The sequence below is a fragment of the Carya illinoinensis genome, chromosome 11 (assembly GCF_018687715.1).
Source record: "Carya illinoinensis cultivar Pawnee chromosome 11, C.illinoinensisPawnee_v1, whole genome shotgun sequence".
Lineage (NCBI taxonomy): Eukaryota > Viridiplantae > Streptophyta > Magnoliopsida > Fagales > Juglandaceae > Carya > Carya illinoinensis.
Window position 1 is genome coordinate 948,895 of NC_056762.1, and position 27,866 is coordinate 976,760.

Here is a 27,866-nt window from a genome sequence, read left to right on the forward strand (position 1 = left end):
GTACACCATTTAAGAGGCAAAGCATGTGCTAGTGTCATGACCATATTCATTGTAATTAATCATGAATCTCTCTTGTACTCTTCGGTGTTGTCAGTCAGCAGCTAGGAATAAGAGTAAAGACAAATTAAAGTAGCTAGCTATAAAAAAACATGATCTGCTAATCCACTTTAACTCAAATGATCGATCCAACACTTTAATTACCTTTACAATACTTGTTTTTTAAATATACGTGGTGTCCGGACCAGTTTGAGTGTATCTCAATTAATCCTACAAGTTAACCGTAAAGCCTTTAATTAACTCTTAGAAGATTTAATCCGGTGATTATTAAAAAATAAACCTAAAATCAACTACTCCTAGGAGTTAGGTTTACAACAATCTCTCCAACACTCTCTTGTTGATTATTGCATATATTATATATTTTTATATATTTTATATATATATATTATTGATGTAATTATCTATAATAATTATTCTATATTAAAAAAATAATATAAATAATCACATTAATAGAATACATAAAAATAATAATTATGTTGACATCGTTACTTTACTTTTATTTATTTGTTAAAAGATTCAATGATGTCATCAAACATCATAATTTGATCTCCACAAACCATTATATATATAATATAATCTCGATGCCAAAATTGTGTGTTTAATTGATGCATATGCGGAAATTTGACACTCAAATGGATGGTGCGTCCTTCCCAACTATCTTTCACATAAGATATGGTCCCCGAAAACAAACGGAGAACATATCTTATCTCCGACGTTACACCACGCACTTGTAGTCCCATCCTTTTCATTACAAGGAGTAAAATCCAAATTATTTTTATTTTTGATTTGATGTTTTTTAATTATTTAAAAAATATTATTTTATTAAGAATTATAAATTCAAATACAAAATAACTACCAAAGTCTGCGTGAAAAATAAAAGAAAGCAAAATCTTACAAAATAATTTCACCACGTATCCATTTTTTTCATAAATAATATATGAAATTTAAACTATCATTTCTCAAAAATAAAATTTCTATTTAATATTAATTTTTATTTCCAATTTGATGGTGGCCTCTAATTCACGACCGATGGAAGAGAGAAATTAACAAGGAAAGTTCTTATGAACCCAATCCACTCGATCGGCCACCCGTTCGAAACAGTGAAAAAGTAGACCTTTTAAATGTTTTCCATTTTTTTTTTAAGGGAAATAAAAAACCCCACAAACGAAAGGCTTAATAAATAAAGCCTGTTTCCAATTGAAATCATTATTCCACTGTCATTTATTTGTACCTTCTCTGTGTGTGTATATATATATATATATATATAAAACAACTAAAGAAAAAGAAAGTACAAAGCCTCGGCAAAATTCTACAGTTCAATCTGTAGATCTTTATATTTTATAGCAAGAACTACATAGGCACATGTAGAGCAGATTAAGCACCGACCAAATCTACCATTCACCAACTCCACCCATTTTTACCCATATCAACAATTTTCACCATTCCCAATGACATCTTCATCATCACCATTTCTCACTTTTTTATCCTTTTTCTTTTACATGATAGAACAGGCATTTGGGTTCTCATCACTGAAGATCTGAGGTGGTGGTGGGTAGGCATACATTTCCATGGCATACCTTTGTGGGTGATAGTAGTAGTGGTAGGCATTACTCTGAAGCTCCACCACCTTGTTGATCTCCTCCCCTGCTGCTGCGGCTCCGCCTGCCTCTGGCTTGGCTTGATCATCTTTTCCTTCCTTCTTTTCTTTCTTCTCTTCCTCGCCACCTTTTGCCCCCTTGTCACCACCACCTCCTTCCTCACCTTTTTTCTCTTCCTTCTTGCCATCCTTGGCTTCCTCTTTCTTCTTCTTTTCCGGCTCTTGTTTCGCTATAACAGCGTGTTTGCCGGTCCTCTTGTACACGTACTCCACCAGCTTTTCTGGGTCCATCACACCCTTCACTGTCACTTGTGAGCTCTTCAGATCTGGCTCAGCTGAGTCCACTCCTACCCAAAATAAAAAAGTAGACATGCTTAATTATCACAGGATGATGTAGTACAGATTCAAAGAATCTAATTAAGGTTCATTTAAAGCTGTGATTCAGTGATTTTATACTATATAATAATTAATGAAAATTGTAAGAGCTTTGATTGGGACAGAAAGTATGGATTCTCAAAGTATTTCAACAATATATTGAAGAAACGTCTGTGGTTGGTTTAATGGTAAGAGAATAAACTCTTTCTTTTAGGAGATTCAAAAGTTATCAAAAATTAATAATATGGCCAAAACCGTTAGCTGCCAACGGAATCATTTACAGATGCTCACTAAGTAAAAGCCAAACTTGCATGAGCCGTAAAGATGAAAAAAAGTCTCATACCTTTCATTTTCAGTATGCGTTTTCTGATTTCTTGTGCACAGGCATCGCAATGCATGTGAACCTTCAGCACCACTGTGAAAATCTGAGGCTGTATCAAACAATTACGTAATCAACCCAGAGGCTTCAAATCAATCAGCAAATTTAAAAAATAAAAAAATAAAATAAAAATAAAATAAAATAAAAAAAGGATGAAAAATTCGAAAATCTACAGAAAATTTTGTTTCCGCGGAAAAAATAAAAGAAAAAACCTCTTCTTTCTTCTCTTCAGGCTTGGGAGGCTCTTTCTCCTGAGGCTTCTTCTCTTCCTCGGCCTTTGGTTTGGGGATGGGAGAGATAAGATCGACCTGCCTGTGGCTCTTCCTCTGAACTCTCTCCAGAACCTTCAGTGGATCAGCTTTATCACCCTTAACCACAACCTTCGAAGTCCTGCAATCGGTTATCACATCCTCGACCCCTGACCCAAGCACACAGATACACGAGAAGACACATTCCAATCAGCCAAAAGACTCGGAAAACAAACGAACAAATAAAGAATGTTGTCTCAGAGTGGATAAAAGAAACAAACAACCCCCTAACCTTCGAAGCCTTTGAGACAGCGTCGAATCTTGCGTGCACAACCTTCGCAATGCATGTAGACTCTGAGCACGACTTCCTGAGGAGCTGGTGGCTCAGATTGGTCTTTTCCTTCCTTGGATTCCTTTCCTTCCTCCACTTTCTTTTCCTCGGCCGGCTTCTCGGACTGTTTCTCCGGTTCTTTCTTCTCCTCTGGCTTTTTCTCCTCCATTTTCTTCTCCTCCGGTTTCTTTTTTTCCTAAACAAATACAAACCAATATCAGAACCCTGAGAAACAAACATAAAAACAAGGAAACACGAAACAAGGTTAAGAATATGGGTTCTTCAAGACCTCTCCCATTAGATTACTACGACTAGCCTCTTGGGTTGTGGAGAGATAGGGTAAAGCTCTGAAAGTGCTTCTTCCTCTGGTGTATATCTATGTTTTTTTTATTATTATTTTTTGGGTTTTGGACTCTGTGTACGTTTAAGTTCTCTCGCTGTAAATACTATGAACTCTCTATAAACTCTTCGAGGAAAGTGTGGGTTCTGGACCATCAGATCTGAAGCATCTCGACCATCTTCATTATCGACATATTACGTGGCTTTTTATAAGGGGCACGTGCAACTGCAGGAGGGACATGCTCTAGACAAATGGTGCTCGGAGGTTACATGCTTTTTCTGTCTTTTTGTGGGGGCATTTTTGGGAATGCATAAGTTTATACTTGTGGGAATTTCGTTTGGACAAAAATAAATAAAAATGTTACTACTATTTTGAATTGAATTTCATGGATTAGACCTACCTTCTAGTTTTTACTTAAGTTAAAAATGTTAAAAATATGAATGAATATGTATTTACTATTTAGGCTAACATCTTTATGATTACCAATTTAGAAATACTTTAGTCTTAAAAGAATTACATTAAAATAATTTTATAAACTAATATTACTTGATACGATTCGTTAAGGTGTAAAGTAAATCTAATAGATTAAATGAAATCACGTTAGTTTGTAAGATTATTGTGTATAATTATTTTGTGAATGTAGTGGTACTCTTACCAATTTGCACTATAATAATATTTAGGATGGGGCTATTGTACCACCCAACTCTTACCACTGGACGTGTCGCCTAGTTCAATTTTTTTTTTTTTTTTCTTTTCATTTTTTTAAAATATTTAAATATTTTTAAAAAATAAAAAAATATACCAATACACTTAAAATCATTTCTTTAATCACTAAGTAAAAAAAAAAAAAATTACCGAGCAGTACACTTGAGCGATACCGCCGGGGCGGTATAGTAGCATTATGCTAATATTTAACTAGACCTTATATTAATGTTCTTTCCCACAAGGAATTTATAAGAACAAAATGGCAGTGAAAAGCAATATCATTTTATTGGTAGAATGTAAGTTGAATACCTCCTCAGGAACAGCGCACAGATATATAATGAGTTACAATTAATTTCATATATGCGCAGTGACTGGTGAGTGATATTAAATTTCATCTTTATTACGTAGCTGTGACTTGCCAAGTTAGTAGAATTATAAATGTAAAAGCATTATTTCAGGATATCTTTGCCCTGCTGCTATTAAATACAGTCTCTTGCTTTTCTTCCTGGTCATGTATTAAATATAAATAGTGGGCGGGCAAGAATGTCATGTGCCACATTTATTGCATGTCTAACAGGCACGTACTTAAAAACCAGCCTCATCAAACCGACGTGCGTATTGTCTCTATATACTACCAATTTTAAGAAAACTCTCATTTCATAAAATCCTTGTTTAAAAAAATATTAGGATAACGTTATATACTGTCGTAGTCGTAACATGTATAAATGCCATGTTAACATTTTTAAGAAAATAAAATTTATTATTATAAAATTAATTTTTATATATTATATTTATTCATTTTTTTAAAAAAAATTACACAATATTTATGTATTCTTTAACTATAAATATCATCTACCAAAATAGTAAAGTCCAAATGAATGGTAGAACTAAGATGTGTAAATTCTTTTTTTATTTTTAGACAAAAACACATCATGTGATTTGGTGGTCGATAACAAAGCTAGCTACTGATCTAAAAAGCCTTCGGCATCATGATTAACGTACCAATATACAAAGGTATTAAAACCCTCGTTTGTTAGAATCCTAAGAGTTTCATTCATTAAAAATGTCCAATATCTATGAACACGTACATACGCCCGATCATACCTATATCCGTCGGATGGCATTCTAAGCATGAACGAACTACCCACCTCATAATATAATAAAACAATTGAATGGCCGAAAATGAAAGGGAATGAACCGAAATGATTTGCTGTTAGGTGAGAAATTTGATGCATATAATCATCACAGAAAGAATAATATATAATATTGAATATATATCACCATTGGGAACAAATTTTTAGAGGTAATCCATTAAAGAAAAAAGTAATTCGATTCGCGAGATCAGGTGTATTCCTATTTCCTGTTTTAAGGATCTCGTTGGGGCTGGCCTTCAGGCGAATCTCACTCGTGAATGCCATCAACATGGATGGTTTCCATGCGCCCATCAAAGCCTAGCTGGGGCCGTTGATCCACCTCTCATTCATGTTATTAAAGTTATCTTTGGATATTAAGATTATTAAGTTATCTTTGGATATTAAGATTATTTAAGTTAAGTTATAAATAGTAATATTTTATAAATTTTATTAAGATGAGTTTAATTTTTTTAAATTGAGATGTATTTAATTTTTTAAGTTAAAATATATTAAATAAATTAAGATAAGTTTAACTTTTTTATCAATAATTAATTTAATATAAATTACGTTTAATTGAACAACCAAACATAATATAAAAACTTAAAAATCGACACATTTCAGCATAAGAAATTGAGACTTTGAGTTCAAAGAAAGGCATATTCTTAATAAATTTGTATAAATTTCTTTGGATTCATAATTTTTAGTTTTCTTAACCATATATCATTTTTTTAAAATGGGATATTTTATTTCTCAGATTTTTTGGAAACTCAAATAATTTCATATGGAATTCAAGTTTTTTTTTTCCCCCCTTAATTGTGAGGGATATATATGGGATTTTCCTTTTCGTGAGGCCCCTAGGTATAAGGTGGCTCCCACAAACAGATCAAGAGTTGGCGATTTGTTTACAGCATGAATGAAAGAGCCATAATATGATAAAGTAGGTCTCCTAAAGGTCAAAGAATGGCCAATAAATGGTGTTGACTTTAATTCCATATTGAAAGGTTATGAATGGGATAGGGCTATTATATGGAAGGGACATTTGTTGGCTCTGATTCACAGGATAAGTAGTGATGTATTTTGTGGCCAATCTGATGTGACTTTGATCTGATGTACACTGTATATATTATGTAAGTGATACAGAGAGCAAAAGGTAAGTTCTCTCTTCTCCACTATGGTTAAAAGTTCGAATTTTAAGGTAATCTTGTGATGAGAATATTCCTCATTCAAATAGCCTTATCATAAGTTCCCTCAATATAATATATATATATCCTTGTCATGGTTAGAAGGGATCAGAAATTCAAAATCGGATGCAATAGAGCGAGTTGAGGGGATTACCATTAAAGAAATCATTATATAAGGCTAATATGCCCTCTACTTGTAATCGTCACGCATGGAATAATTACCTCTAACCACCCAGAGGTTGGTTAATTAGGTAAGGTATGCGTCAGTCCAAGAAACAATGGTTGCACCCGAAGCAAGGGTTCGTTGATGGCAACGTATTCAGATACTGATATCATATAAATTCGTACCAAAACAAATTCCTTCAAGTTTTTTTCAGTATTTATTATTGCTAACATAAATATTTTAAAACAAAATTAAATATTTAATAAATATTGTAATTAATATTGAAACACACCTTGCAAAATTCTCGAGGAGAGCTTATGATCGTGTTGATCATCATGATGGATTAAAGCTTGAAAATAATTATTATTTTTAAGTACTAGTGGAAGCTAAGGCATGCAATGAGCAAATTCGACGTTAGAATGTTCTTACCGGATCATGCATATGTAAAAATAATGTACGTTTTAACCATTAGATATGAAAAGCAGTTCACAACAGAATAGGCAAACTCATATTATTTGAGTTGGAGCTACAGTATATGTAAACGGGAAGATAAATTTGATGGTTACTGTTGAATGAGTAAATATATATTTTATTATTTTTTATAATACTCTCTCTCTTCTCTCTCTACATCCATAAACATCTAGATAATTTAATTAGAATATGATTATTAATTAACATATAATAGGTAGAATTGTAAAATATGATAAAATAAAATAAATTAATAATTAAAAAAATTAAATATTTTTGTAATTATTAATTACTCATTACTATATAATGAATAAATAGATAATTTAATATAAAAATTTAATATGAATAGTCAAAATCAAGTTCATCTAATATTATTTTATTGTTATATAATGAAAAAATAGCTATTCCAAAATAAAGATTTTATGTAAATGAAATAGTCAAAATCTAAATTAATTTTACATTCATCAAAAGTATCATTTACATATGCATAATCCATTAACAATGCTCTCAGTACTAGTACTCTCACTTGTAGCTCGCTCAAAAAGGCCCCTTTTGATAACAGTCTTGTTAGGGGTAAAAAAAACAAAAAAAAAGGAAAATGGATAAACCAAATCATACCGGATGATTCGGTGTGAAGTTTGATTACCATCCAGTTTGATTTGGTTCTATATCGATTTCAAATTTTTTAAAATTGGTTAAAATCAATCCAATTTCAGTTTTTTATTTTTTAACACTAGAACGAACCGACTTGATAGTTCATATATATATAAATTTAAATTTGTTTATATTGTATAAAATATTTTTATATGATTTTTTATAAATTATAATTTTTATATATAATATATAATTATATATGAAATAATTTTGAATTATATGATCATAAATTATTAATTAATATAATACTAAATTTTAAAATCCTATATCACTCTAGTCTATAATATAATTATAATGTATATTATAATATACTACAATATATTATCACTATATTATTATATATTATAATATATTATATAATTTACCGAAAAAACTAGGCCGAACCAGTGCAGTATCGGTTTTTCAAATTACAAAATTGGTATATAGCGATTTGATTCTAAAATATATTTAAAACAGAACCGAACTAGGCCGATTACACCCTTAACTCTAGTAGAGTATAGATTTCTGATAGCAAAGATTATACACAACAGTTCCCATAAACTCTAACCTTAATTTTTTGAACTTTTACTTAAATAATGAAAAATTACTAGCTACCTCCATTGATGCCCCTTTCCATGTAGAAAAGACAAACTGATTGATTACTAAGGTTTATTCTTGTATTTACTAAGGTTAAATTAATTGTTCGTCAATGAATTAGTTGTGTGTGAATAAGCAAGGAACGTACGCTGTATTTATGTGGGCATAAATTTCAGCTCAAAATAAGGTTGCTTTTGTTTCTGCATTAGTTTGATCTCGACAATTGTATAGTTGGAGCTAGCCTTTTGGGGCAGGCTTTGGGGGTGAGACTAGTGTTAAATATTGAGTGGGAAGGAGATAAGTTGAACAAAGGAGAAGATGAGAGAAAATTGTATTCTCATTAAAATGGTAAAAGAACCCATATATTGTTCTGTACTTTACAACTATATATATACTACCTATTACAGCTACTATAGCTTAAAAGAATAAAATTACAAAGATAACATCTATACAAATAACTAACTCTACATTATGAACATGTATGTGAGTGCCACAGACAAAAGTTCCTAGCATGTCAGTCCTAGTGGTGTGAGGCTAAGGCATGGCAACAATATAGATAGTGGCCTTTGCTGTAAACTATCTTGTGTCCTTTCTTAATGCTACTGTGACCTCTTCACCAAAGGAATCTGTGTATTTCCTTGAGGCTTTTGTGTATAATTCTTGAGACTCCCCCTCAAGATGGGCATGTATGTTAAGTATGCCCATCTTGGCCAATAACAAGTGAAAAGAATGTGCTGTTAAAGCCTTGGTGAGTATGTCTGCTACTTGAAACTTCGAAGGCTCATGTACTGGTTTGATCACACTTGCTAGCATCTTTTCTCTAACAAAATGATAGTTCAATTCCATATATTTAGTCCTGTCATGGAATATGAGATTTTTGGTCAATTGTATTGCGGATTGGCTATCACAATATAACAAAGCAGGTTGTGAATGTTTAATGTTAAAGTCTTTTAAAGGAGCTCTTAACAAAATGATTCCATAACTGGTGTGTGTCAATGCCCTATATTCTGCTTCAGCAGATGATCTTGACACCACAATTTGTTTCTTTGACTTCCAACTGATCAGAGTGTCACCCATAAATATGTAAAAACCAGTTACAAATCTCCTGGTTTCAGGGCATGCAGCTCAGTCCAAGTCATTGTATCCCTTAAGGTGCAAGGAAGACTTTGATGAGAAGAAAATTTCTTGTCCTACCGAGCCTTTAAGATACCTCAGAGTATAACCCTTTGCCACTAGTCTGGCCTTGTGTTTGTCCACACTTCCATCTGATTTTAATTTCACTTTGAACACATAATTGCATCCAATTGCTTTCTTTCCAACAAGAAGGGAAGTAATTGACCAAGTACCATTAGTTGCAAGGGCCCCAAGTTCATTGTTGATAGCAATTTGCTATAAGTTTCGAGTTTAGATGTGAGGGCAAGGGATAATGCATATTTTTTATAAGAAGGAGAGAGCCTGTAGTATGACAGAGACTGCTATAAGGGGTGTGCAGTGGAATAGGCAAAGAGGCTGGGAGGGTGAGAGATAGAGGAAATAAGCTGACAATGGTAGTCATGCAAGTATAAGGGTGGATTTTTAACTCTATCTGATCTCCTAAGCTGTAGGGATGGAGGGTTTGGAGGTGAAGCAAGTGACAATTGGGAAGACACCTCAGGGTTATTTGATTCGGGAAGGGGGGTGAGCATGTAGAAGTATAAAGAGGTGTAGCGACTAGTGAGATTTGGAGGTTTAGAAGATGATTCTGTATGAGGTAAGGTAGAATGTGGTTCTGTGCTATGTGAGGGAGAGTTTGAGGGGTAAGAAACGAATTCAGGAAAGGCTGGAGATAAAGTAAGAGAGGAATTGAATGGAGAAATAGGTTTAGTGATTGTTTTGGCAAAAGGAATTTCAGACTCAATAAAGATGACATTCCGAGAAATAAAGCTAGCATGATTGGTGAGATCATATAGTTTGTATCCTTTAACCCGATAGGTTATCCAATAAATATGTATTTCTTGGACTTGGGGTTGAGTTTGGTTCTATTTCTTTTGAGTGTGGAGACAAAATATAGGCAACCAAATACTTTGAGATGAACATATGATGGTTGAGATTTAAACAACATCTCATATAGTGATTTGTTTGCAAGAAGTGGGGAAGGGATTCGATTGATTAGGTGTGCTATTGTTAAAACAGAATCACCCCAGAATTTGGTTTGAATATCGGCTTGAAGGAAAAGTACTTTAGTCGCATTTAAAAGATGTTGTTTCCCTTCTACCACTCCATTCTGTTGGGGTGTGTAGACCTTGGGCATGTTTGATGGATTATTCCATGAGATTTGTAGAACTCGGGCATGTTAACTTCAATTCCATTGTCAGTTCAAAGTTGTTTTATTTTAATTTCAAATTGAGTGTTGATCATGATGATGAAAGACTGCAAAAGGGATTGTGTTTCATATTTGAATTTCATGAGATATATCCTTGTGGTTCTGCTATAATCATTTACTATTGTTAAAAAATAGTGATGTCCATGCAATGAAGATTGAGAATAGGGGACCCAAATGTCGATGTGGACAAGATCAAAAGCAAAATTCGTGGAAGTAACACTTGACTTAAACTTCAGTCTTTTCTGTTTAGCTAGATAACAGATAGTACAATGAGAATTACCAGACAAAGGACTGACTATAGCTGGATAAGAAGAATGAAATAAGTTCAATCTTTGACTAGATAAATGACCAAGTCTAAGATGCCATACATCAAAATCTTGCCTATTAAAGGCATTACAAATATGACTCTTGGAGGAAAGTGAAAAAACTTGAATGAGCTTTGGACAATTGTTGGAAATGAGGGAGCTTGGTAGCATATGGTATAGACCACGATGAATCTTAGCTAGTCCAATTGTCATCCATGAAGCAAGGTCTTGTATAAAGTAGAAATTCTACATGAAAATGAGACAAAGAAAGAGATTGAGAATGAGTTTGCTTACAGATAACAAGTTAAAGGTGAAAGAGGGAACACAAAGCACCCCTGTGAGAATGATAGAGTCAGAGAGTTGCATAGTTCCAATATGAGTTACTGCAAACCATGAGCCATTTGGTAGTTGAACTAGAGAATTTTTGTTAGAGGTGAGATTGAAGGCTTGGGGAGCAAACTATGTGGTATGTGGCCCTAGTGTCAATTATCCATTGTGTGGATGCTAAGTTTGAGGAATTATGTTGCAAAACAGGTAAGAGATGATGTTGATGATGGTGCGAAAAAATAAAGTATGTGAAATAGCAAACAAGCACATACCTGCCATGTTCAACTGAGGGATATTAGGTGATGAGCTGGTTGAAGGAGTTGAAGGAGATTCTGTGGAGGTATGGCTTGCATGTTGTGCTGAACCATTTACTAGTGTCATCAACTTCTAAATTTGAGACTGAGTGAGGGACAACTGAGGTACTGTGAAAAACTCTGTTGCCCAGATGACTAACACAAGAGGGGGGTGAATTGAGTTGTATTAAAAAATAACAATTATAAATCAAATATATAATATAAAATATAAACAAAATATGAAATAACAATAAATATAAAGAGTAAGGGTAAGAGAGAAGCAAACTCAGTATGTTAACGAGGCGAGGACGTAGGCACGTTCGGCCCCACTGCCTACGTCCTCGCCTCAAGCTACCCCTTGAGGATTCCCAAATTCACTATTCAACCTCCTTCAGGTGGAGATAGAAACCTATTACACATTTGAACAATACCGCTACAAAGGATCCATGTAGAACACCCTCTACACTTGCAATCACCTTACACATAGTGATTCAACTATTCACCGTGTAGAATTCTTTCTACACGCACAAGGGTTATACACACCCTTTTTCTGATACAAAAGCTGATAGTGGGTAGGTTATCAGAAAACACTCCTCAATGAGTGAAATAAGAATAATACAGCTACAAAGGATCCATGTAGAACACCCTCTACACTTGCAATCACCTTACACATGGTGATTCAACTATTCACCATGTAGAATTCTTTCTACACGCACAAGGGTTATACACACCATTTTTCTGATACAAAAGCTGATAGTGGGTACGTTATCAGAAAACACTCATCAATGAGTGAAATAAGAATAATACAGTGCAAACTATATCTCTCAAAATGAACAAGGATTAAGGCTCAATGCTTAAAGAAGAGAGAATGAAAGTTTTGAATGAATGTTGTATGCTCTGGATGTTGTAAATGTGAAGCTCTCAAATGATCTATTTATATGCATATGAGACTTCATATTCAAATTTAAAAAGATTCACATGTCAAAGACAACATCATTCACTATTTCAAAAAATTCAAACCTAATCTTTTACTTTTGGCATATGACAAAAGGAGCACACTTTCCTTTTCAAAAAATTCAAACCTAATCTTTTACTTTTTGCATATGACAAAAGGAGCATACTTTCTTTTTCAAAAAATTCAAACTTAATCTTTTACTTTTTGTATATGATAAAAGGAGCACACTTTACTTTTCAAAAAATTTAAACAAAATCATCTACCTTTTGTATAAGTCTAAAAAAGTATCAATCACTTTTGAAAATATTCAAATAAAACATACACATGTGAAAGATGACAATCAATCATCTTTAATATTTTCAAAGTTCAACCCTTTAATCAAGGTATGCACATGTAAAAGATGACAATCAATCATTTTTAATATTTTCAAAGTTCAACCCTTTAATCAAGACATGCACATGTAAAAGATGACAATCAATCATCTTTCAAAATTTTCAAATTTAATTTTCAAAAATATTCATGCACATGTAGAAAATGTATTTTAATGCTTTATAATAAAATATTAATTTTGAGCATTAATCCTAATTTTGAATTTTAAGAGATTTACAACATTACTCTATGATTTTAATGTGAATTTATTTCATTCTTACTCATGCTTGGTTCTTTGATGTGCTTGACTCCATTGTGTGGACAACTTGAACTTGAAACTCCTTTATTCTTTGAATTAATTTGTTATCATCAAAATCCATGTGTAGATTTATAATCACATGAAACTTGAAACCTTGGGTTCAACAATCTCTCCCTTTTTGATGATGACAAATACTTGATAGAACTTGAAATCTGTATTAATACTTAAGCTCCCCCTGAAAATATGCGTTAGTTTGTCAAGCAAAAGTATAAATATAATTCCAAGTATATATAACAAGTTTAGCAATTTATACAATGTTAATATTCTAGTCTAAAATTCCTCCTCCTTTTGGCATCATTAAAAAGGATCGGCAGCAAGTAAATGGACTGAAGCAAAACTATACATTTAATAGTCACTGTAGATAGTTGAAAAAGGAGCCGTCCGTGACCCGACAAATGCTGCAAAGTCTCGAGGCCTAACTCTATGAATTTAGTGCGGCTGGAGATTTAAACAATCGCCTGATGTTGTTGACAAACGTGATTGAAGGTTCTGAGTTTCTATAAAAACAATGATCATTTTCATCTATCGGATGCCAAAAAAATACATCGCTTCTTGACCTGAGTTCTATTTTTCCACAACGATAGAATGACTGAGCAATTCTCTTCCACTAATGTTCCAGACTTGAATCAGGAACCCTTGACGCATCAATCATCAATTTTCTCTCCTGAGGCCGTCAATACCATGATAGGAGCAGAGAATCGTTTTTCCAGTAAGGCTGATTATGAGATTATTGCAGAATCAAGAATGCTCAGTAGTCAATATGCTGCCTCTCTTATGATCATGTCTCGGAGGTTAATGGCGAGCGTGAGTGAGATTGATCATCTTAACATGCAAATATCTGAGTTACGATAGAAGCGTGCTAATAAGGAAAGTGAGACTAAAAGGTTAAAGTAAGAAAACCAGGAGTTGAAAAAATTTACAGATTGGTATGCTCATGATCTGCAACCACGAATAGAGGAGCTGAAACGAGAAAGGGTTCAGATACAAGGTTAACATCGGCAGATAACAGTAGAGGTTTATCGTTTACTAGAAAAATAGGGACAATCTACTGTTAATCTCGCTGGCTTAGTAAGAAAACTTTTGACAATATGTGTCCAGCATATCTTGTATTTCTTTTGACTAAATAAGATTTGAAGAGACAATAGTTTGTCTTATTCTTTATGCTATCTCTATAAAATCAGTCCTGAAGTTCATCCAATCCGCATCAAGTTTTCTTCTCATCTCTATAACTCATCTGCATTCCTTCAACATTCTCGTTTTAAGCCTTCTATTCTTTTCTCAATGGCTCATTCTTCTAACATTTCTCTAGATCCATCTATGCGGCATTCTTCATCTCAACCTCCTGTCCTTTCTGCAGCTGCCATTGGTGCCATGTTGCAGCAAGAAAATAATAATCTGACTAATAAGCCAGATAATGATACTATTTATGACTTGGTGAGTCTTGGGACTCGCTACTCTTCCTCTATTGTTGCTTTTTCTCAATGGCTACAAGCCAAAAATCATGAAGTTGAAAAGCTCAAAGAACAAATTGTTGTACTTCAACGAATTGTTCAAGAGTCTCACACAAGGGAAGGAATCATTCGACAGAAGAATAAACAGTTGAAATCTTTATTAGATTCTTCATTCCGCTTGCCGGTTTCCATGGATAAGAATGACATAATATTGTATGAAGAGAATGAGCGTCTCAAACATGAGGCTAAAAATCTCAAGTTTATGTAAAAGTATTTAAAAAATCTATCTCTATTTTTATTGACTCTGGTCTATTTTTTAAGAGATATTCATATCATGCATCATACCTATTTCTCTTCTGATCATACATAATCTATCTTCTGATAAAGGCTTTGTGAAAATATCTGCTAACTGATTGTGTGTGTTTGTGAACTCTAGTACTATATCGCCTTTCTGCAGATGATCTCGAAGAAAATGATATCTTATTTCAATATGCTTAGTTCTAGAATGTTGTATTGGGTTCTTTGAAAGATTTATAGCACTTATATTATCACATTTGATTGGAATGTGATTATACATGAGTTTAAAATCTTCAAGTTGTTGCTTCATGTAGAGAACTTGAGCACAACAACTACCCGCAGCAACATATTCTGCCTCAGCAGTAGATAGTGCAACAGAATTTTATTTTTTACTAAACCAGGAAACTAGTGCATGACCTAAGAAATGACATGCTCCACTATTGCTTTTTCGATCTATTTTACAGCCAGCATAATCTGCATCTGTGTAGCTGATTAGATCGAAATATGTGTGCTTAGGGTACCATAACCCTAGGTTAATTGTACCACTAAGATATCTAAGAATGCATTTAACTGCAATTAAATGTGATTCTTTTGAAGATGATTGAAAGCGTGCACATAAGCATACACTAAACATAATATCCGGTCTATTGGCTGTTAAATATAATAAGTTACCAATCATACATCGATATATCTTCTAGTCAACTGGCTTTCCGGATTCATCTTTATCAAGTTTAGTTGATCGGCTCATTGATGTTCCGATTTTCTTAGCATTTTTCATCCCAAACTTCTTCAGTAATTTTTTAATATATTTTGATTGATTGATGAATGTCCCACTTTTTGCTTGTTTAATTTGCAATCTGAGAAAGAATGTAAGTTCTCCCATCATGCTCATTTCAAATTCTTCCTGCATAATCTTAGCAAAAACTTGACACATATTTTCATTAGTAGCACCGAATATTATATCATCAACATAAATCTGAATCAAAAGAATATCATCATTTTCATATCTAATGAAAAGAGTTGTGTCAATTTTTCCTTTTGAAAAACTTTTTTCAATCAAGAAACTACTGAGTTTCTCGTACCAAGCTCTAGGAGCTTGTTTAAGTCCATATAGTACTTTTGTGAGTTTGAAAATATGATTTGAGGAAATATGATTTTCAAAACCTGGAGGTTGCTCAACATATATCTCTTTATTTATAAAACCATTTAAGAAAGCACTTTTAACATCTATTTGAAAAAGTTTGAAATATTTATAACAAGCATACGCAAGTAGCATTCGAATAGCTTCTAATCTTGCGACTGGTGTATATGTCTCATCATAATCGATTCCTTCTTCTTGATTAAAACCTTGGACTACAAGTCGAGCCTTATTTCTAGTAATGACTCCGGACTCATCTTTCTTGTTTCTAAAAACCCATTTTGTTCCAATAATAGTATGATTTTTGGGTCTAGGAACAAGCGTCCAAACATCATTTCTTTCAAATTGATTCAACTCTTCTTGCATAGTTAGAATCCAAGATTTATCAAGAAGTGCGTCATCAATATTTTTGGATTCAATTTGAGATAGAAAAGCAGTATGATTGTAAATATTTCTAAGAGATGATCGAGTACTTACACCTCATGAAGGTTCTCCCAAAATTTGTTCCACTGGATGATCTTTCACAAATTTCCACTGTTTGGTTGCATCTTATATTAAATTTTGATGATCTTTCCTGATGGCTCCATGTTGAACTTCCTCTATTGTTTTCTCTTTGTTGAGATTGAGACTTTCCGTGTTATTTATACCTCCTGTTTCTTCATCAATAGATTTCTTGGAGAGTGGAGAATTAGATTCATCAAATACTACATATATAGATTCTTGTACAGTCAAAGTCTTTTTATTGAATACTCTATAAACTTTACTATTAGTAAAATACTCGAGAAAGATACCTTCATCAGATTTTGCATCAAACTTGCCTAAATTATCCCTATCATTCAAAATAAAACATTTGCATTCAAATACATGAAAGTAATAAATGTTGGGCTTTTTCTCATTCCAAAGCTCATAGGGGTTTTATCTAACTTCGACCTTAGCATAACTCTATTTATAACAAAACATGCAGTACTTACCGCTTCGGCCCAAAAATAACTAGGCAAGTTGTTCTCATTGAGCATTGTTCTTACCATCTCTTGAAGAGATCTATTTTTCCTCTCTACTACCCCATTTTGTTGAGGAGTTCGAGGAGCAAAAAAATTATGCACAAAACCATTTTCATCACAAAATATTTCAATATTTTTATTAACAAACTCTTTTCCCCTATCACTTCGAATACTTGAAATAGTATAGCCATTTTCATTTTGAATTTTTTTGCATAACTTGGTAAATGCATTATGTGCCTCATCTTTATGAGCAAGAAAGATAACCCAAGTATATCTAGAGAAATCATCAACAATAACAAATGCATAATATTTTCTTCCTAAACTTGCAACTCTATTTGGTCCAAAAAGATCCATGTGTATCAGTTGCAATGGTCTAGTAGTGGAAATATGTTTTTTAGTTTTAAAAGAAGTTTTTGTTTGTTTACCAAATTGGCATGCATCACAAATTTTGTCTTTAAAAAAATATGTTTTTGGTAAACCTCTCACAAGATTGGCATGCCAATTTCTTTAAGAAAATTGGCATACAATCGATTTTCATCTAGTTTAATTTTGAACTGAAAAACAAATAGCATCTTGTGAGGTAATTTCTTCAAAATCGATTGTATAAACATTATTGTTTCTAAAAGCAATAAAACAAATATTACAATCATGATCATTCAAAATAATGCACTTATCCATTTTGAAAGTAACTGTAAATCCTTTATCACATAATTGACTTATACTCAAAAAATTATGTTTTAGACCTTCAACAAGTAGAACATCTTCAATTATGAGAGAAGATTCATTACCAATTTTACCTATTCCCACGATCTTCCCTTTCGAGTTGTCTCCAAATGTCACGTGTCCTTCCTCTTTAGATCTAAGATTAAAGAACTTAGTCTTGTCTCCCGTCATGTGTCTTAAACATCCACTATCTAAAAACCACTTGTTTTTGCTTGTGGATGACTTCATGCATACCTATAAAAACAATTAAAATGATTTTTCTTGGTACCCAAGTTCTTTGGATCCTTTATTTATTAGTATTAGAAGAAACAAGATTTTTAGGTACCCATATGGCCCTAATAGTCATTGTATGATTTCTTTTAATAGGACAAGTATGATAATTATGACCATTTCTATTACAGAAATTGCAAATAGCATGTGACATATATGAAAAACTTAAATGATTATAATAATATCTTTTTTTGACAAAATTATTTTTATGAAAAAATTTTTGATTATTGATCTTTGATGTAGAATGATTATCAAAGAAATTTTTATAAGGTTTGTATTTTTGTTTTGACATATATCCCAAACCTGCCTTATCAAAAACACATTTTTGACTAACAATAAGTTTTTCAAAATTTCTTTTTCCATTCGTAAAGTTTTCAATAATATTTTCTAAATTGGTTTTCTTCTTATTCAATTCAAGATTTTCATCTTTCAAAATGATACTTTCTTTTCTTAAAATATCAATTTCATTTGTTAAAAAAGAATTTTTCTTTTTCAAAGCAGTATATTTGATACCCAATTTTTCAAATTTCTCATAAACCTCTTCTAAAACATTTTGCAATTCTTCATATGAAACATCTTCAATATTATCAAGATTTGTTACCTCAATGTCATCTTTAGCCATAAGACAAAGATTTGCTGATTCTTCATTGCTTACTTCACTATCTGAGCTACTTGAATCATCATCCCATGTAGCTTTCATTACTTTCTTGTCCTTGTTTCGATTTTTCTTTAGCAGAGGACAATCTGGCTTGATATGATGAGGCTTATTGCATTTATAACAAATTAAAGTGTCATTTTTACCTGAATCTTTCTTGAAAAACTTTTTGAAGAATTTCCTCGGAGGAGTTTTATTTTTCTTTAAGAACCTCTAAATTCTTCTTATTATCATCGCAACTTCTTCATCTTTATCTTCATTTTCCTCATCTTCATCACTTTCATTTTCATGAGGAACAGCTTTAAGTGCCAAACTCTTCTTTGGTTTTCCTTCTTCTTCTCCTCTTTTCAATGTGTACTCATGGGTGATAAGTGACCCGATGAGTTCATTCACTTTGAGCTTCTTGAGGTCTCTAGTTTCAAGAATCACTGTTACTTTTGATTCCCAGCGTTTTGGTAGAGAGTTGAGAATTTTTCTTACTATCTCCACCTTGGAATAAACTTTGCCAAGAGCTGTCAAGCTGTTTATGATGTTAATAAAACGAGTGTGCATACTAGAAATAGATTCATCATTATTCATCTTAAACATTTCATATTCATGAGTAAGAATATAAATTTTTGATTCCTTGACTTGCGAAGTTTCTTCATAAGTAACTTCCAAGTTATCCCAAATTTCTTTTGCCGTAGCACAAGTTATTATTATATTAAACTCATTTCCATTGAGAGCATTAAATAATAAATTCATAACAATTAAATTCAAAGTATAAAATCTATCGTTTTCACGATCAAACTCTTCTTCTTCCTTTTTGACCTTTACTCCATCAACCACTTTTGTTGGAATATAAGGTCCATTTACAATACATTTCTAGATTTCTCGACCTTGACCTTGTAGAAATATTTTCATTCTAACTTTCTAGAATGAGTAATTATCTCCACAAAAGAGTGGAGGTCGACTGTTAGATTGACCTTCACCAAATGAAGCTGCAATGTTAGCCATAAGATCTTAACTCAAAAGATAGTTAATCTTATAATAGAGCTCTTAACTCTGATACCAATTGTTGCCCAGATGACTAACACAAGAGGGGGGTGAATTGAGTTGTATTAAAAAATAACAATTATAAATCAAATATATAATATAAAATATAAACAAAATATGAAATAATAATAAATATAAAGAGTAAGGATAAGAGAGAAGCAAACTCAGTATGTTAACGAGGTTCGGCCCCACTGCCTATGTTTTCGCCTCAAGCTACCCCTTGAGGATTCTCAAATTCACTATTTAACCTCCTTCAGGTGGAGATAGAAACCTATTATACCTTTGAATAACACCGCTACAAAAGATCCGTGTAGAACACTCTCTACACTTGCAATCACCTTACACGTGGTGATTCAACTATTCCCCGTGTAGAATACTTTCTACACGCACAAGGGTTATACACACCTTTTTTCTGATACAAAAGCTGATAGTGGGTAGGTTATCAGAAAACACTCTTCAATTAGTGAAATAAGAACAATACAACGCAAACTATATCTCTCAAAATGAATAAGGATTAAGACTCAATACTTAGAAAAGAGAGAATGAAAGTTTTGAATGAATGTTGTATGCTCTGGATGTTGTAAATGTGAAGCTCTCAAATGATCTATTTATAGGTATATGAGACTTCATATTCAAATTTAAAAAGATTCACATGTCAAAGAGAACATCATTCACTTTTTTTTTTTTTAAAAAGACCTAATCTTTTACTTTTGGTATATGACAAAAGAAGCATACTTTCATTTTCAAAAAATTCAAACCTAATCTTTTACTTTTTGCATATGACAAAAGGAGTATACTTTCTTTTTCAAAAAATTCAAACCTAATCTTTTACTTTTTGTATATGACAAAAGGAGCACACTTTACTTTTCAAAAAATTCAAACAAAATCATCTACCTTTTGTATAAGTCTAAAATAGTATTAATCACTTTTGAAAATATTCAAATAAAACATGCACATGTGAAAGATGACAATCAATTATCTTTAATATTTTCAAAGTTCAACCCTTTAATCAAGGCATGCACATGTAAAAGATGACAATCAATCATCTTTAATATTTTCAAAGTTCAACCCTTTAATCAAGGCATGCACATGTAAAAGATGACATTCAATCATCTTTCAAAATCAAATTTAATTTTCAAAAATATTCATGCTCATGTGAAAAATGTATTTTAATGCTTTATGATAAAATATTAATTTTGAGCATTAATCCTAATTTTGAATTTCAAGAGATTTACAACATTACTCTATGATTTTAATGTGAACTTGTTTTCTTCTTGCTCATGCTTGGTTCTTTGATGTGTTTGACTCCATTGTGTGGACAACTTGAGTTTGAAACTCCTTTATTCTTTGAATTAATTTGTTATCATCAAAATCTATATGTAGATTTATAATCACATGAAACTTGAAACCTTAGGTTCAACAGACTCCTTTGCCTCGATGGGTGAGATAGCACTTGATTGGCAGAATGTTAAGCTTGAACATGATTGGGAAACTGGCCTTGCTTTGGCTAAGTGAACTTAAAATTAGGGGGAAATCCAATTAAACTGTAGCATTTCTCTCAAAGGTGGCAAGATTTCCCACAATGACTACATGTAATCTATGGTTTGTCTTTCTTTTTGAATGAGGTGTTTTGAAAAATTGCCATATTTGAGGACTCAGCAGAAGGAAGCATCATGACTCGAGTTTGGCTCTATGTTTCTTCTTGTAAAATCAAGGAGAAAGTTTTATCAAGTGATGGAATGGGGCTTATCAATATTATCCATCCTCGAATACTTTCATATGAGTCATTGAGTCCCATGAAGAACTTAAAAACATAGTTAGCCTGTTGAGTTTCACCAACTGTAGTAAGGGCTTTGCAAGTACAGTGACCATAGGAACAATATGGTGATAGCCTGTAGTTGTTGAGCTCCTCCCAAATGCCATTGAGGTGAGAGAAATATTCACTCACAGATTGTGTGCCTTGCACAAGTGTGCCTAGCTGCTATTTTAGTTGGTAAATCCTCATTGAATCTGGTTGAGAAAAACAAGTGTGAAGTTTACCCCACACTGTTATAGCTGAATTGATTTAAAAGACATTGGAGGCAATCTCCTTGATGATAGAATTAAGGATCCAGGACAAGATGATGTTGTTGCAGCACATCCATGGAATGTAAAGAGGATTATCATGAGGTGGGGTGGGGATGCTTCCATCGAGGAAGTCAAGCGGCGAGGGTAAAGGATCTCTACCATAATAAATAGTTGGGTCTTGAAATGGGTGTTGAAATGACCACAGTGTGGGAGTTGTCACTGTGGTGTATGTTGAATTGGTTATTTGGGTTGTCTGAGGGTGAAGAAGGATTGTGGTGAGGGATGATTTCTTGCACATTATCATCTCTCATGGTGGAGAAGCTGAGAAAACTGAGTGAAAGCTGAGTATTTGTGAAGAGAAGAAAGGATTTGCAGCAGGATTGATGAGTTGAAGCTCAACCTAGGTCTCTGATACCGTATTAAATATTGAGTGGAAGGAGAGTTGAACAAAGGAGAAGATGGGAGAAAATTGTATTCTTATTAAAATGGTAAAAGAACCCGTATATTGTTTTATACATTGCAACTATATACATACTACCTATTGCAGCTGCTACAACTTAAAAGAATAAAAATACAAAGATAACAGCTATACAAATAACTAACTCTGTACTATGTACATGTATGTGAGTGTCACAGACAAAAGTTCCTGGCGTGTCAGTCCTGGTGGTGTCAGGCTAAGGCTTAGCAGCAGTATGGATAGTGGCCTCTGTTGCAGATTGTCTTGTGGCCTTTCTTAGTGCTGTTGTGACCTCTTTAGCAAAGGAATCTGTGTATTTCCATGAGGCTTTTGTGCATAATTCTTGAGAACTAGCATTAGAAATCACCACATGCATGCAGTTAATTCGTATGTTTTCTGATTTTCAAAATGAGAGAATCACTATAAAGGAAAAAAGAAAAACAAATTATTTATTTGTGAGTAGTTATTTTTTATAAAAATGACTATTTCCTATTAAAATAGATCTATTTTTATCGTAAATAATTATTCTCATCTCAAATAATTCATCTCAAATTTTCATTTTTCTTATGGTAAATATATAATTAAGAAGCAATTAGAAGATCGTTATCGAGCCCCTTCTTTCACAGTTATGTGCAATCTTTAATTAAAAATACACCAATATATTTAAAATTACTTTTTTAATTATTAAATAATTTTTTTGACCAACGGTCAAACTGAGTGGTCAAGGCCAGGCGGCAAAGAGGCTTTTACCTAGATTAATTGGCAGTGGCCTTCCAATCATTTGGTACGTAGCAGATCGAAGCCTTATCTCTATTTTCTTATAATATCAATCAGGCATGGTAAATAAATAATTTGCTGCAAAATTATTATGAAGATCTAGATCGTAGTAGTGGACCGGCCAGTTTGTTCTGATAAGAGAGCAGCGCTAGCTGTAGCCTTACGTGGAATAACTTATAAAATATTAATTTGTAGTAGTATATAATTAGTTTACAAAGTCATCCTCTATTTAAAATAAGTATTGTTATATATAATTATAAGTTGTGAAAGTACCAATTACTCATTTTTAAAAAAAAGTGAAATTTATTATTAAAAAATTAATTTTTTTTATTTAAGTGATCTCATAATTATTTAATTTTTTTTAAAAGAAATATATAATACTTACGTATTTTATAAATACAAAAATCATTTTTTACTTAAAATATTATCTAAGAGTGAAAAGTTATTAAAAAATTAAAAAAAAAAAAGATTCTACCTTTATCATTTCTTTTGAAGTCTAGTCCCGTGCATGAGATTGCGTGGGAGTACGCGATAAAGGGCCATGTGTTGGACCTTGTGGTCTATTTTGCTTCTCATCAGTCACCACGACCTTACCAGAAAATTTATCATCAAATACACACACACACACACATATATATATATATAGGAACTTTGGAGGGGCTTGCCCCGGCCTCCACCCTCCTCTTCAACGGAGGGAACGTTTGCAAATCGGCCCGGCATCGTAAGTGATTCTGTTAGCTAGACGCTTCAAGAGGTATGCAGGTCATGTTAGTATGATCACATTTTTTTTAGCTAGCTACTAGACGCGATCACTTATTTTATATATATAGTATGTTACGTACTGTCAATTTTCAAGACGCCCTATCCACATGTGGATGTTGGCTGAGATTGTGTCTTATTTAAAATAATTAGTAAGGTTAATCAACGCTCCTACTCTGATAAACGTATTATGGAACAACTTGGATTACCTCTTGCATGCGGAAGTAGTCATAAAACCAGATATGAGACTTTTGTAGTACTTCGATTTGGAACAGGCCAATGGAGGGCATAGTTAAACTAAATGTTGATGGCTGTTGTTTGGGAAACCCGGGTACTAATTGTGGTGGAGGAGTGGTGAGATCAAATGATCGAGCATGGGAAACTACTGCCCGATTGCTTTCTCTTCCTTCTATGGGGAAGGCAGTACTAATAACAGGCTGAACTTAGATCAGCAGCTGTTGAAGGACTAAAACTTTGCATCCAACTAAACCATTTGCGGATAGAGCTTAATTCTGATTCCCAAGTGGTGGTCCGATGGCTTCAGAACATAGAGCATTGTCCGTACTGGTATTTGAGGGGGTTATCATGTGAACAGTTTGAAGAGCTGAAAAGTAGAAGTAATGTTATTGTCCAATATGTTTATCGAGAGGTCATTTATCACGTTGCCAAAAGCTTGGCAAAATCATCAGGAGCTCAAGGAGAGTCACGTATTTTTTATAATTGGAATGAGTTGCCACGAATGGAGAAAGGTGTTTTGGCAATAGACAGAGCTAGTATCCCTTATTTATGTTGTAATTAATAAGGCTTGGTGTAAAGGTGCTATAGTTGAAGTTTGTAATCACGATTTTATTATGTAAAAAGTGTTTTAATAAATATTTTTTATTAGAAAAATAAAAAAGCATTTGCCTAAAAAAAAAAGTTAATAAATATGCAGAAGTAATTATCATGGCAAGACACCCAGCTTCACGTTGCATGCATTCCACGGTAAAGGGCCTACAACGTTGAACGATCCATTGCCAACCGACGTTACTTCGAAATGGGAGTTCATTCCCTTTTTCCACGTGACTTTGTCTACCATCGACTATCATGAAAATCTTAGCGATAATTTGTCCTAATCTTTAACTAAATTAATGACATTTGGCAAAAGTAATCATAGACGTTGTTGAGGATATTGTTGAGGATATCACTCCTCAATCAAAGTCCTTCCATATATGTGAGAGTTGATTGTCGTGATTGTGGGAGTCTTATTTGTACATTGTTTCCTTTTATTGTAAATGTATTCATTCGTATTATCATTGTACACTTTGCAAACAATTATATAAAGCAATGCAATTCACCACCGTAAAGTAAGGTGGATTTCAAACATTCTCATGGTATCAGGAGCATACCTGGATTAACCTCCTTCGATCCAAATGGCCTCTGATCTCGCCCCCACCCTCCTTCCCTTCAACACCTTGATTCACATGCTCACCATCAAACTATCATCATCCAACTACCTCCTCTGGAAGAGTCAACTTCTTCCCCTTCTTGAGAGCCAAGATTTGCTCGGTCACGTTGATGGCACCCTTGTGCCGCCACCCCCATTTGACCCACCAACCTCTCAGACGCCAAACAACAAATACCTGGCGTGGAAGGCTATGGACCAGCGCCTGCTCAGCCTCCTTCTCTCCTCCCTCACGGAGGAAGCTATGGCCGAAGCTGTCGGTCTCTCCACTGCTCGTGAGGTGTGGCTTGCCATGGAAAACACATTCAGCCACCGATCGAAAGCACGAGAACTTCGCATTAAGGATGATCTCCAGTTGATGAAACGTGGGACTCGTTCTGTAGCCGACTATGCCCGTGCGTTCAAATCACTTTGTGATCAGCTTCACGCTATTGGCCGGCCAGTTGATGGCACCGATAAGGTGCACTGGTTCCTCCGTGGCCTAGGGCCTGATTTTTCGAGCTTCTCCACCGCTCAAATGGCCCAAACCCCTCTCCCCTGTTTTTCGGATTTAACCTCCAAGGCTGAAAGTTTTGAGATTTTTCAGAAATCTCTTGAGGGTTCTTCTTCCTCTCCTGCGGCTTTTACAGTCACCAAGCCCTCTCCCCATCGTGGTGGCTTTGCTCGAAATTCTTCAGGACGCCCAAATGGCCATGGCAGCGGCTCCTCCAGCCGCGGACAGGGACGCTCCAGCTCGGGTCAGCGCCGTCGTCCTCCACGGTGCCAAATCTGCAGGATGGACGGCCACTATGCTGATCGATGTCGCCAGCGCTACGCTCGGAGTGAGCAATCTGCTCAACTAGCCGAAGCCTTCACCGGTTCTTGCAACCTCTCTGAAACCGTGGGGTCCGACTGGTTTGTGGACACAGGGGCCTCGGCCCATATGACTATGGATTCAACCCACCTGGATCAGTCCACAAGTTACACGGGTAAGGATTGCGTAATTGTTGGGAATGGTGCGTCACTTCCCATTACTCACACCGGTAAAATTTCTCCTATCTCGAATCTCCATCTTCTCGATGTCCTCGTTGTTCCTCGCCTCACCAAAAATTTGCTTTCCATTAGTAAATTAACATCTGATTTTCCTTTATCTGTTACATTTACTAATAATTTGTTTACTATTCAGAATCTCAAAACAGGAGCGGTGGTGGCAACCGGCAAGCGTGATGGTGGCTTGTATGTGCTCGAACGCGGCCATCCTGCCTTTATTTCTGTCCTTAAAAATAAATCGCTTCATGCATCTTATGATTTATGGCATGCACGACTTGGACATGTCAATCATTCTGTTATTTCTCTTTTAAATAAAAAAGGACAGCTTTATCTTACTTCCTTGTTGCCTTCTCCTGCTTTATGTAGCACTTGTCAAATTGCCAAAAGCCATCGCTTGCCTTATTCTCGAAATGAACATAGGTCGTCTAATGTGCTTGATCTTATCCATTGCGATCTTTGGGGTCCCTCCCCCGTCAAATCAAATTTAGGTTTTGTCTACTATGTTCTTTTTATTGACGACTATTCTCGCTTCACATGGCTCTATCCTTTGAAATTGAAATCTGATTTTCATAAAATTTTTATTCAATTTCAAAAATTTGTGGAAAATCAATATTCTGCTCGTATCAAAATATTTCAAAGTGATGGTGGTTCTGAATTCACTAGTAATTTCTTTCAAGATCATCTTCGCTCTTCAGGCATTCATCATCAGCTCTCATGTCCATACACACCCGCCCAGAATGGTCGTGCCGAAAGAAAACATCGTCATGTAACTGAGACAGGCCTCGCCCTTCTTTTTCATTCTCACATCTCCCCTCGTTTCTGGGTTGACGCCTTCAGCACTGCAGCCTACATCATCAACCGTTTGCCTACACCGCTTCTTGACGGTAAGTCACCTTTTGAGATTTTGTATGGTCATTCTCCCAATTATGAAAACTTTCACCCCTTTGGTTGTCGTGTCTATCCTTGCTTACGTGATTATATGCCTAACAAACTTTCTCCTCGCAGCATTCCTTGTATTTTTTTGGGTTACAGTACTTCTTATAAAGGATTTCGCTGCATAGATCCCATCACTTCTAGGCTTTACATCACTCGCCATGCTCAATTTGATGAAACTCATTTTCCCTCCCTTGCCACCTCTCAAGCCCAACCTCTATCCTCCCTTACTTTTTCGCATTTCCTTGAACCCGGCCTCCTCCATGCCGATCCGCCCCTCTCTGACACCTCTTTCCCGCATATTACTCAATCTGGGTCTAATCCGTGTATTATGTGTACTGATTCAGTGAATGAGTCCTTGCAGGTCCCTAATTCTCTTGCAGGTCCCTCTTTGCCCCACTTGGCTCCTCCACCTGAGTCCAGTACCGTTCCTGCTCCTACTGTCGTGGATCCGCTTGGTTCTCATCCTATGGTTACACGAGCTAAAGCTGGTATTTTCAAGACTCGTCACCCAGCACATCTTAGCCTCTTGGGCTCCTCTGGTCTTCTTCCTGCTCTTCTTGCATCAACTGAGCCTAAAGGTTTCAAATCTGCTGCTAAGAATCCTGCTTGGCTTGCTGCCATGGATGAAGAAATTCATGCCCTTAAGAGTAATCGTACCTGGATTTTGGTCCCTCGACCTATCAACACCAA

General features: G+C 34.4%; 1 protein-coding gene across 1 annotated transcript; it reads right to left on the reverse strand.

Moving 5' to 3' along the window:
* Positions 1–1,357: 1,357 nt before the first annotated feature.
* LOC122282620 (heavy metal-associated isoprenylated plant protein 7-like) lies at positions 1,358–3,493 on the reverse strand. The gene is made up of 5 exons (XM_043094563.1): positions 3,277–3,493; positions 2,949–3,183; positions 2,621–2,826; positions 2,373–2,460; positions 1,358–2,001 (listed from the first exon to the last, which is right to left on the reverse strand). Exons 1-5 carry the CDS (start codon positions 3,283–3,285, stop codon positions 1,553–1,555), a joined length of 987 nt encoding a protein of 328 aa, XP_042950497.1. The 5' UTR covers positions 3,286–3,493; the 3' UTR covers positions 1,358–1,552.
* Positions 3,494–27,866: the final 24,373 nt, after the last annotated feature.

Coding starts and splice junctions, on each gene's coding strand:
- LOC122282620 (XM_043094563.1), bottom strand. Junction 2,827..2,948: donor CTGTCTCAAAGGCTTCGAAG/GTTAGGGGGTTG, acceptor TGCTTGGGTCAG/GGGTCGAGGATGTGATAACC. Junction 2,002..2,372: donor ACGCATACTGAAAATGAAAG/GTATGAGACTTT, acceptor TATTTTGGGTAG/GAGTGGACTCAGCTGAGCCA.